The 12518-nt window shown below is 39.6% G+C and overlaps 1 protein-coding gene across 6 annotated transcripts in view; it reads right to left on the bottom strand.

The window, feature by feature from the left end:
* LOC105482535 (doublecortin domain containing 2) overlaps positions 1 to 12518 on the bottom strand; it is a 195422-nt gene that overhangs the window by 24949 nt on the left and 157955 nt on the right. For 4 of the 6 annotated variants that reach the window (XM_011742665.2, XM_011742666.2, XM_071097534.1 and 1 more), the window contains exons 9-10: positions 11043 to 11143; positions 2002 to 2052 (exon numbers count right to left, since the gene is read on the bottom strand). In XM_011742665.2, the coding sequence (XP_011740967.2) occupies positions 2002 to 2052; positions 11043 to 11143 (152 nt within the window). The remainder of the gene's footprint in view (positions 1 to 2001; positions 2053 to 11042; positions 11144 to 12518) is intronic. The other 2 variants (XM_011742668.2, XM_011742667.2) reach the window with 1 other exon arrangement.

Below are 12518 nucleotides of genomic sequence, written 5' to 3'. Positions count from 1 at the left end.
AAAGTTTATTAAAATAATTTTTAAAATCATTTTAAATTAAACCATAAGATACCATCACTTATAAGAACCAAGCACCTCAGAGGTATTAAAATGGGGGAGGGGATTAGGAATATAGCAGTATTCCATGAGAAATAGCTGAACTAGTTCAAATCAGCTAACTGTATGAAACAGGAATTGTGGTGAGGAGGGGTGTGGCAAATGGTGGCTATTTTTGTTATAATCTTTGTTGAACTGATTGACTTTTAAAAACGTGTATAATTCTGATGAAAAATAAATTTTAAATAAATAAAAGTATATATCACAACTTCCAATTTACAAAAATCATTTTACTGTTTTAATGTTCATGGTGCTGGGTTAAATGCTATTTAATGAAACTACTTAGCATAAAAACGTTTTTCAATTCTCATTATTTTATTAGTCAAAATCAACTACAAATGGGAAAAGCAATAAAACAAACCAAAATCACTCCAAAGTTACTATCTCCATCTTCCACTTGCTTCTGTCAAATTAAACGAACTCCAAAAATACAATTGTGTATTTGGTTATTTCATAATTATTGGTCTGTGTTTGTGAGATGGTGAATTATCTTGCCTGATCCTTAATTACTAGGGGCCGTTGACTTAACTAAAATGGAGCAGACTCATTTCTTACTTCCTTAGCTTGGAAAAGCACCATCTTATAAATGGAACATATTGACACAGGGTCATCAGTGCCAGAGCAATCACAGGCATCTGTTAATCAGGCACTTGTTCCACTGCTGATGGCCAATCCCAGATTGATTTGGAACATGCATACACAAAACAGGTTAGTTTTGAAAGAGTATCTTAGACTTATTAGACCTAAACTCACCTCTGAGAGAAGACATTTGTTCTGGCGTCCCTAAATGCATGCAAGAATGTGAACATTCTTCTGTTTTTCCATGGGTTTGGAAGTACTACCAGGTCCATCATCATTAATTTGTCTCTAACTAATGAAAAGAGTCTGGACCTTGGGGCAGAGCTCAGACTCTTTCTTAGCTGGGTTTAGTCCACACTGCATAACATAAACATGCAAATACACCTGTATGTGCACACACAAACACGCATGCTAGATGGTACCAGGAGAGGCTATCAAGGACTATGAAAGGTCTGGAGTTGTACCCTGCTAGCAAGAGACAAGTTAGCATGCTACCGTTTCATGGGCGCTGGCAGGAAACATGAGACTACTGAGTCAGTGACAAAGGACTTTATTGCTCATGCAATAGCAGTAGCAAAAAGAGCATTTGCACCCAAGGCCCAATTCCCACAATGAGAAGGTGGCTAGGTATGCACACATTAGTTTGCATTTTAGGAGAAGAACCTCAAGTTTAGGGAATCCAAACTTTTTTTCCAAATATTGTTATTATAGTAAAATATACATTACATAAAATTTACCATTTTAACCACTCTTAAGTGTACAAGTCAATGGGATTAAGTCTTTTACAACGGGCAGTAAACTTGCCTGACCTGTGCACCATAGGGAGACATTGTCTTTATTATACAGGACAATACAGAAATCTGGCCTTTGCCCCAGAGCAGAGTTTCCCAATCTCAGCTCTATTGACATTCTGGGCTGCAGAATTTTTTGTGGTGAAGACTGTCACGTGCATTGCAAGATAATTAGGAGCAGCCCTGGCCCTGGCCACCACCCTCTAGATGCCCATAGCACTCCCCCACTTACTACACCAAAAGTGGTACCAGAAATTGCCATATATCCCTTTGGAGGCAAAATCATCACCAGTTGAGAATGGTTGTTCCAGAAGAAACCACTCTCTCTGTCTTCCAAGGCCATTCACTATACAAACATCCCTGAAGAGATGGTCCAGAACAAAGGCCAGCAGTGCCTCTGCTCACCAGATGGGCAGAATCATAACAGACCCATGGAGAATGGCCTCCCAATGAAAGCCTTGACACTGACTTCTAAAACTTAATCTGCTTCTCAGGAATGGATAAATAACTTGTCCAATTTCCACATGATACTTACATATAGACACACACGCACACACAGGCACATACAACTTCCTTCTTCATGGCCCTCGGACTAAAATTACAACACAGATCATTCAGATGACAGGAAAACAGTCCAAAGACATTAACTAGTTAATGGCCTTAGAGAGAGTGTATTTAAGTATCTTTTCTAGCTATAACAAGTAGTATACAATGACTATATTTCCTTTCTTAATTAGGATTTTTATTTTTCCTTTCTGGGTTAATAATTGGCTTTTTTTTTTTATGTAATACTCTCTCCTCAGATCACTCCTCTGCCCTTAAGTTGGATAGACTGCATTTAAGTCCCATTTCCTCTAATTAACGTGGTACAGCCTTGAGCAAGTAATTTCACCTCATGAGCTCACTTCCTTTGTGTATTTATAGATAGGTAGATAGGTAAGCAGGTAGAAAGAATGAGACTGATAAGACGTATCCAGTTTCTTTTTTGAGACAGAGTCTCACAGAGTCACCCAGGCTTGAGTGAGGTGGCACGATCTCTGCTCACTGCAACCTCTGCCTCCCAGATTCAAGCGGTTCTCATGTCTCAGCCTCCCGATTACCTGGAATTACAGGTACCCGTCACCATGCCTGGTTAATTTTTTGTATTTTCAGTAGAGACCAGGTTTCGCCGTGTTGGCCAGGCTGGTCTCGAACTCCTGACTTTAGGTGATCTAGCCCACCTCAGCCTCCCAGAATACTGGGATTACAGGCATGAGTTACCACACCCAGCTCCAATAAGACCTCCCTTACAGGGTTGTTCTCACAATTAAACGAGAGAAATAAAAATCCCTAGTCCAGTGCCTGGCACTCAGTAGGCACTTCATCAATGGTAGCTATTGTTTAATGCAGATCACCATTGTGGGCTGTTGCAGAGTTGGTCTTACTGTAATGAAACTAATGGACTTTCAACTAATTTCTCCACACTTTTAGTTTTCCATGACATTTATAATATAGCTGCTTAGGATGTAAACGTCAGCAGACCATAGAGAATGGCCGTAACCTGACTTCATAAGCACCTCGTATCGAACAAATAAACTAGACAATCCCCATGTTATGTCTGAGAGAGTCCAAGAGGAAAGTAATTCTAACCTTTGGTTACCTGGCTTTAGTTTCTTCAAGCACACACCAATTTGTTGATACTGCCCAGTTTTTGCCAATCTGTTTCTCAGTATCTCCTGCATACCTGCATTTTGATAAGCTAGCACTCACAAGTTAAATAAGAAATCAAGCCCTGCAGACATGCATCCCAGGCTGTTCGAGTGTTATCAGAGATCAATTTTCCCTCCCAACTCCCCTTCCTGAGGATCCTCAAACGTCAAAGTAAAGAAATATCTCTCACAGATTTGCAAGTTGTTAAATAAGTGATTAACAGAGAGATTTCTCTTTTGCTAATAAGGCTGTGATTTTCTGTTAATATTTGACATTTTGACTTTGGAATATAAATTAGTCTTCGTTTCTGCAGCTATCAGGTGTTATATATACATGATGGTCACTCTTCTTTGTCTTAAAATATAATATTTAATTATGGCTTCAGAGAAGACTTAAAGTTTCATTTTCCCTCAGGAAAAAAATACCTATAACTGGAGTTTATGAAAAATTATTAGTTATAGCTAATCCTGGATAATAAATTGGATTTTTGAAATCTGCGTGATTTTTACCACGTTAGGCTTTTCATCAGGAAGGCAACACTTGCAGAAAATGCCTGTGGAATCATCAAGCAGCAATTTCACTGCTGCACTGTTAAGACAAATACAATTGAGAAGATCGTCTATGGAATTTGTTGGATAGTGAAATCTGCTTTTAGAAAAAAAAAAAAAAATGGTAGTTCCTAGTGACTTCTCCCCATTCCCGAATCTGGGATTATCATTTCCCCCTCCTCACCTAAACTCCAATCCTCCACTTAGAACTGTAAGGAAGCTTGATGAATTATATTAAAAAGCATAGCTGACTTTTATTTCTTCCATCATTTAGCAAAAATTAACACTACTTAGTCCCTTCTATAAGCACATGTATGTATACACACACACACACACACACACAACTCCTAAGTACGGTGTTCTACTGGCTTAAGAAAGAAAATCAATACACACATAGCAAATATTTGACTTACATGTATACAGGCAATTCTTTTATGAAAAACAAATTCCAACCAAAACAATTTCAAGGACCCTAAAGGCAAGAATATAATGGCATTTTTAAAAAATGCTTTTCTGAAGATGGCCAAATAGGAACAGCTCCGGTTTGCAGCTCCCAGTGAGATCAACACAGAAGGCCCATGATTTCTTCATTCCCCACTGAGGTACCCGGCTGATCTCACTGGGACTAGTTAGACAGTGGGTGCAGCCGACAGAAGGCGAGCCGAAGCAGCATGGGGCACTGCCTCACCCAAGAATCACAGGGGTTGGGGAACTCCCTCCCCTAGACAAGGGAAGCCGTGAGGGACTGTGCCATGAGGAATGGTGCATTCCAGCCCAGATGCTATGCTTTTCCCACAGTCTTTGCAACCCGCAGACCAGGAGATTCCCTTGGGTGCCTACACCACCAAGGCCCTGGGTTTCAAGCACAAAACTGGGCAGCCATTTGGGCAGACACTGAGCTAGCTGCAGTTTTTTTTTTTTTTTTTTCCATACCCCAGTGGTGCCTGAAACGCCAGTGAGAATGAACCATTCACTTTCCTGGAAAGGGGGCTGAAGCCAGGGAGCCAAGTGGTCTAGCTCAGTGGATCCCACCCCGATGGAGCCCAGCAAGCTAAGATCTACTGGCTTGAAATTCTCGCTGCCAGCACAGCAGTCTGAAGTCAACCTGGGACACTCAAGCTTGGTGGGGAGAAGGACGTCCGCCATCACTAAGGCTTGAGTAGGTGGTTTCCCCCTTACAGTGTAAATAAAGCCACAGGGAAGTTTAAACTGGGTGGAGCCCACTGCAGATTCTCAAAGCCACTAGCCAGACAGCGTCTCTAGATTCCTACTCTCTGGGCAGGGCATCACCGAAAGAGAGGCAGCAGCCCCAGTCAGGGACTTATAGATAAAACTCCCATCTCCCTGGGACAGAGCACCTGGGAGAAGGGGCAGCTGTGGGCACAACTTCAGCAGACTTAAACGCTCCTGCCTGCTGGCTCTGAAGAGAGCAGTGGATCTCCCTGAACAGTGCTCAAGGTCTGTGAAGGGACAGACTGCCTCCTGAAATGGGTCCCTGACCCCTGGGCCTCCTGACTGGGAGACAACTCACAGCAGGGGTGGACAGACACCTCATACAGGAGAGCTCTGGCTGGCATCTGGCAGGTGCCCCTTTGGGACAAACCTTCCCAGAGGAAGGAACAGGCAGCAATCTTTGCTGTTCTGCAGCCTCTGTTGGTGACACCCAGGTAAACAGAGTCTGGGGTGGACCTCCAGCAAACTCCTGCAGACCTGCAGCAGGGGGGCCTGACTGACTGAAGGAAAACTAACAAACAGAAAGGAATAACATCAACATCAACAAAAAGGACATCCACACAAAAAAATCCATTGGAAGGTGAGCAACATCAAAGACCAAAGGTAGATAAATCCACAAAGATGAGGATAAACCAGCACAAAAAGGCTGAAAATTCCCAAAACCAGAATGCCTCTTCTCCAAAGGATCACAACTCCTCTCCAGCAAGGGAACAAAACTGGACAGAGAATGAGTTTGATGAAATGACAGAAATAGGGTTCAGAAGGTGGGTAATAACAAACTTCTCCGAGCTAAAGGAGCATGATCTAACCCAATGAAAGGAAGCTAAGAGCCTTGAAAAACGGTTAGAGGAATTGCTAACTAGAATAACCGTTTAGAGAAGAACATAAATGACTTGACGGAGCTGGAAAACACAGCAAAAGAACTTCGTGAAACATACACAAGTATCAATAGCTGAATTGATCAAGTGAAACATACACAAGTATCAATAGGTGAATTGATCAATCAGCGATTGAAGATCAACTTACTGAAATAAGGCATGAAGACAATTTATGCCTTAATGAAAAAGAAAAAATAATGAAAAAGAACAAACAAAATCTCCAGAAAATATGGGACTATGTGAAAAGACCAAACCTACAATTGATTGGGGTCCCTAAAAGTGACGGGGAGAATGAAACCAAGTTAGAAAACACTCTTCAGGATATCATCCAGGAGAACTTCCCGAACCTAGCAAGACAGGCCAACATTCAAATTCAGGAAATACAGAGAACACCACAAAGATACTCCTCGAGAAGAGCAACCCCGAAACACATAATCATCAGATTCACCAAAGTTAAAATGAAGGAAAAAATGTTAAGGGCAGCCAGAGAGAAAGGTCAAGTGACCCACAATGGAAAGCCCATCAGACTAGCAGTGGATCTCTCCGCAGAAACCCTACAAGCCAGAAGAGAGTGGGGGCAATATTCAACATTCTTAAAGAAAAGAATTTTCAACCCAGATTTTCATATCCAGCCAAACTAAGCTTCATAAATGAAGGAGAAATAAAATCCTTTACAGACAAGTAAATGCTGAGAGATTTTGTCACCACCAGGCCTGCCTTACAAGAGCTCCTGAAGGAAGCACTAAATATGGGAAAGAAAAACCAGTACCAGCCACTGAAAAACATACCAAATTGTAAAGACCATCAACACTAAGAAGAAACTGCATCAACTAACAGGCAAAATAACCAGCTAGCATCATAATGACAGGATCGAATTCACACATAACAATATTAACCTTAAATGTAAACGGGCTAAATGCCCCAATTAAAAGACACAGATTGCCAATTGGATAAAGAGTCAAGACCCATCAGTGTGCTGTATTCAGGAGCCTCATCTCATGTGCAAAGACACACATAGGCTCAAAATAAAGGGATGGAAGAATATTTACCAAGCAAATGGAAAGAACAAAAAAAGGCAGGGGTTGCAATTCTACTCTCTGATAAAATAGACTTTAACAAAGAACAAAAAAGACAAAGAAGGCCATTACATAATGGTAAAGGGATCAATGCAACAAGGAGAGCTAACTATCCTAAATATATATGCACCCAATACAGGAGCACCAAGATTCATACAGCAAGTTCTTAAGAGACCTACAAAAAGACTTAGACTCCCACACAATAATAGTGGGAGACTTTAACACCCCACTGTCAATATTAGACAGATCAACAAAACAGAAAATTAACAAGGATATTCAGCATTTGAACTCAGCTCCGGACCAAGCCGACCTAATAGACACGAACAGAACTCTCCACCCCAAATCAACAGAATATACATTCTTCTCAGCACTACATCACACTTATTCTAAACTTGACCACATAATTGGAAGTAAAACACTCCTCAGCAAATGCAAAAGAACGGAAATCATAATAAACAGTCTCTCACACCACAGTACAATCAAATTAGAACTCAAAATTAAGAAACTCACTAAAAACCACACACCTACACGGAAACTGAACAACCTGCTCCTGAGTGACTACTGGGTAAATAACGAAATTAAGGCAGAAATAAATAAGCTCTTTGAAACCAATGAGAACAAAGATACAATGTACCAGAATCTTTGGCACACAGCTAACGCAGTGTTTAGAGGGAAATTTATAGCACTACATGCCCACAGGAGAAAGTGGCAAAGATCTAAAATCGACATCCTAACATCACAATTAAAAGAACTAGAGAAGCAAGAGCAAACAAATTCAAAAGCTAGCAAAAGACAAGAAATAACTAAGATCAGAGCAGAACTGAAGGAGATAGAGACACGAAAAACCCTTCAAAAAATAAATGCATCCAGGAGCTGGTTTTTTGAAAAGATTAACAAAATAGACCACTAGCCAGACTAATAAATAAGAAAAGAGAGAAGAATCAAATAGGTGCAACAAAAATTGATAAAGGGGAGACCGCCACTGATCCAACAGAAATACAAACTATCATCAGAGAATACTATAAACATGTCTATGCAAATAAACTAGAAAATCTAGAAGAAATGGATAAATTCCTGGACACATACACTCTCTCAAGACTAAACCAGGAAGAAGTCAAATCCCTGAATAGACTGATAACAAATTCTGAAATTGAGGCAGTAATAGCCTACCAACCAAAAAAAACCCAGAACCAGACAGATTCACAGCTGAATTTGACCAGAAGTACAAACAGGAGCTGGTACCATTCCTTCTGAAACTATTCTAAACAATAGAAAAAAAGGGACTCCTCCCTAGTTCATTTCAAGAGGCCAGCATCATCCTGATACCAAAACCTGGCAGACAAAACAGAAAAAGAAAATTTCAGGCCAATATACCTGATCAACATTGATGCCAAAATCCTCAATAAAATACTGGCAAACCAAATCCAGCAGCACATCAAAAAGCTTATCAGCCACGATCAAGTCGGCTTCATCCCTGGGATGCAAGCCTGGTTCAACATATGCAAATCAATAAACGTAATCCATCACATAAACAGAACCAATGACAAAAACCACATGATTATCTCAATAGATGCAGAAAAGGCCTTTGATAAAATTCAACACCCCTTCATGCTAAAAACTCTCAATAAATGAGGTATTGATGGAACATATCTCAAAATAATAAGAGCTATTTAAGACAAACCCACAGCCAATATCATAGTGAATGGCAAAAGCTGGAAGCATTCCCTTTGAAAACCTGGACAAGTCAAGGATCTCCTCTCTCATCACTCCTATTTAACATAGTATTAGAAGTTCTGGCCAGGGCAATCACACAAGAGAAAGAGAGGGTATTCAAATAGAAATAGAAGAGAGGAAGTCAAATTGTCTCTTTCTGGATGACATGATTGTATATTTAGAAAACCCCATGATCTCAGCCCAAAATCTCCTTAAGCTGATAAGTAACTTCAGCAAAGTCTCAGGATACAAAATCAATGTGCAAAAATCACAAGCATTCCTATACACCAGTAATAGACAAACAGAGAGCCAAATCATGAGTGAACTCCCATTCACAATTGCTACAGTGAGAATAAAATACTTAGGGATACAACTTACAAGGGATGTGAAGGACCTCTTCAAGGGGAAGGACAAACCACTACTCAAGCAAATAAGAGAGGACACAAACAAATGGAAAAAGCATTCCATGCTTGTGGATAGGAAGAATCAATATCGTGAAAATGGCCATACTGCCTAAGGTAATTTATAGAATCAATGCCATCCCCATCAAGCTACCATTGATTTTCTTCACAAAATTGGAAAAAAACTACTTTAAAGTTCACATGGGACCAAAAAAGAGCCCATATAGCCAAGATAATTCTAAGCAAAAAGAACAAAGCTGGAGGCATCATGCTACCTGACTTCAAACTATACTACAAGGCTACAGTAACCAAAACAGCACAGTACTGGTACCAAAACAGATATATAGACTAACTGACCAGAACAGAGTCCTCAGAAATAATGCCACACATCTACATCCATCTGAACTTTGATAAACCTGACAAAAGCAACGGGGAAAGGATTCCCTATGTAATAAATGGTGTTGGGAAAACTGGCTAGCCATATGCAGAAAACTGGAACTGGACCCCTTTCTTACACCTTATGCAAAAATTAACTCAAGATGGATTAAAGACTTAAACGTAAGACCTAAAACCATAAAAACCCTAGAAGAAAACCTAGGCAATATCATTCAGGACATAGGCATGGGCAAAGACTTCATATGAATAAAACACCAAAAGCAATGGCAACAAAAGCCAAAATTGACAAATGGGATCTAATTAAGCTAAAGAGCTTCTGCACAGAAAAAGAAACTATCAGCAGAGTGAACAAGAAACCTACAGATTGGGAGACGATTTTTGCAATCCATCCATCTGACAGGGCTAATAATCCAGAATCTACAAGGAACTTTTAAAAAATTGCAAGAAAAAAAAATCCCATCAAAAAGTGGGCAAAGGATATGAACAGATACTTCTCAAAAGATGACATTTATGTGGCCAATAAACATATGAAAAAAAGCTCATCATCACTGGTCATTAGAGAAATGTAAATCAAAACTGCAATGAGATACCATCTCATGCCATTTAGAATGGCAATCATTAAAAAGTCAGGAAACAACAGATGCTGGAGAGGATGTGGAAAAATAGGAACACTTTTACACGGTTGGTGGGAGTGTAAATTAGCTCAACCATTGTGGAAGACAGTGTGGCAATCCCTCAAGGATCTAGAACCAGAAATATCATTTGACCCAGCAATCTCATTACTGGATATATACCCAAAGGATAATAAATCAATCTACTATAAAGACACATGCACACATATGTGTACTGCAGCACTATTCACAATAGCAAAGACTTGGAACCAACCCAAATGCCCATCAATGGTAGACTGAATAAAGAAAATGTGGAACATATACACCATGGAATACTATGTAGCCATAAAAAAGGATTAGTTCATGTCTTTTGTAGGGACATGAATGAAGTTGGAAACCATCATTTTCAGCAAACTAACACAGGAACAGAAAACCAAACACTGCACATTCTCACTCATAAGTGGGAGTTGAACAATGAAAACACATGGTTACGGGGAGGGGAACATCACACACTGGGACCTGTCAGGGAGTGGGGGGGACAGGGGAGGGACACCATTAGGAGAAATATCTAACATAGATGACGTGTTGATGGGTGCAGCAAACCACCATGGCATGTGTATACCTATGTAACAAACCTGCACATTCTGCACATGTATCCCAGAACTTAAAGTATAATTAAAAAAAAAAAAATGCCTTTCTAAGTGGGTAAGGACTTTTTTTTCCAGATGAAAATTCCAAACCAATACTCTTTTGTATCAAACTTTATCACTCTTTATCTCATATCTAATCCCATCCCATCTTGCTCTTCAATGCTATTAAGGATATACCATTTTCTGTATTTAAAAACACTTGGTCTAAATGAGGAGAAAGAATGGGAGGGTTTTTTTTATGTTTTTAAGATTGATCAGCCACATAGCACCTTAGAGGGTCTCATTCATACAGATATAGAAACAGTGTGAAGGAGATAACACAAAACTTGAAAAAAACCAGTATAATTGGCTTATATATATTTTTTAAGACACGGAGATTACCTGATCGACTGGAACCTCAACCTGAGTATCTTCATCTTCTTGGACTTCTGCTGCCCCCCGTGTTTCAGACCTCTCTGCTCCAGCTTTGAAAATGCCTTCATCTATTGAGACAAACACACAGTGAAAAATCAAAATCCAATTGTGACATCGTGTGGCTGAATGATGAAATGACAATCAAATACTTATTTTTAATAGATATTTGGGTTCCCTTTTTAGTTGATAGTATTTTTGTGCCCCCCCCCAACCCACCACCACCATGCCACCCCCAGTTGTTCCACATTTTCATTGAGAAAACATTCAGTGGTCAAAACAAGGCTGACCCAGCAGGGTAAAGCTCTGTCGAAGCTCCTGTTCACCCTTTGGCAACTGATTTACTAACATAGCCCTTTGTATAGGCATTGAGATGAGAAGAAATTCTCAACTATCATCACAGTTCTCCCTTCCTATCCACAAAACAGTGAAAATGCTTGGTGCTTTAAAATACTACTTTTAGAAATTTACCTTTCCCAAGAGAATGCTATGCACTCAATATAATGTATTGGAATAATTCTTTCTATTCAGAGTATTGTAAAAAATGTTTTTACTGCAGCCGAGTCATAGAGTTGACTTTCCAGATCTCACCAAAAAATCAATATCATTTATTTTGCAGATCTCCAAAAGATTTTCACAACCTCTGACTTTAAATCCTTAACTATAAAATGTAAACTCAATCTCTGACTTTAGGTTAAGCTCCTTCAACTTGCTTTCCTCTGGAAAGCAATAATAGCTGTTTTCCATATTTGAAGTAGTTTTAATGTCTCCCCTCAGCCTTCTCTTCTTCAGGCCAAGTAATCAAAGAATCACAGAACCATTTGTCATTCTGTCTATCTACTTGCCTCAAGACAGGTTTGTGCTTTGGCCATTCTCACAGATGTTTTCTCTGTCCAATTTTTAAGGCTCTCCAGGGATGGAGATTTTACCTCCTTCCCTGGTAATCTATTACAATATTTGATTACCCCTACAGTCTAGAAAATATATTTTTATCTTTTGTCTTAAAATCCCCTCTATTTCTCTAATGGAAACCTGTTTCCCTGAGCATAATTATTTAACCTATTTTTATATAATAATCTTTCGTATTGCCAAAGCTATGAAGTCACTCTTAATTAAATGTAAAATATATTTTTACACTTGTTGAGGACCAATTATATGCAAGGCATGATGTGAACCCAGGAGACAGCCTAAAATATGAATAAGACATGGACTGTTCTCTCGAGTTGCTTCCAATGAGGAGACAGAGATAAACACACCTCCAATAAGGTGAATGATGAGGAAGGGTGATAAGCAGAGTTTTATGGAAGCTGAAAATATACAGCCCAGTGAGGAAGGAATGAAGGAGAGGAAGGAATAAAGGAAAAGAAGGAAGGAAGGAAAGAGGAAAGGAGGAAAAGAGTGAAGAAAAATAGGTATGTTTGACATTCATTTCTACCTTCTGAAATT

The sequence above is a fragment of the Macaca nemestrina genome, chromosome 5, assembly GCF_043159975.1.
Source record: "Macaca nemestrina isolate mMacNem1 chromosome 5, mMacNem.hap1, whole genome shotgun sequence".
Lineage (NCBI taxonomy): Eukaryota > Metazoa > Chordata > Mammalia > Primates > Cercopithecidae > Macaca > Macaca nemestrina.
This window is presented reverse-complemented; position numbering and strand designations above follow the sequence as displayed.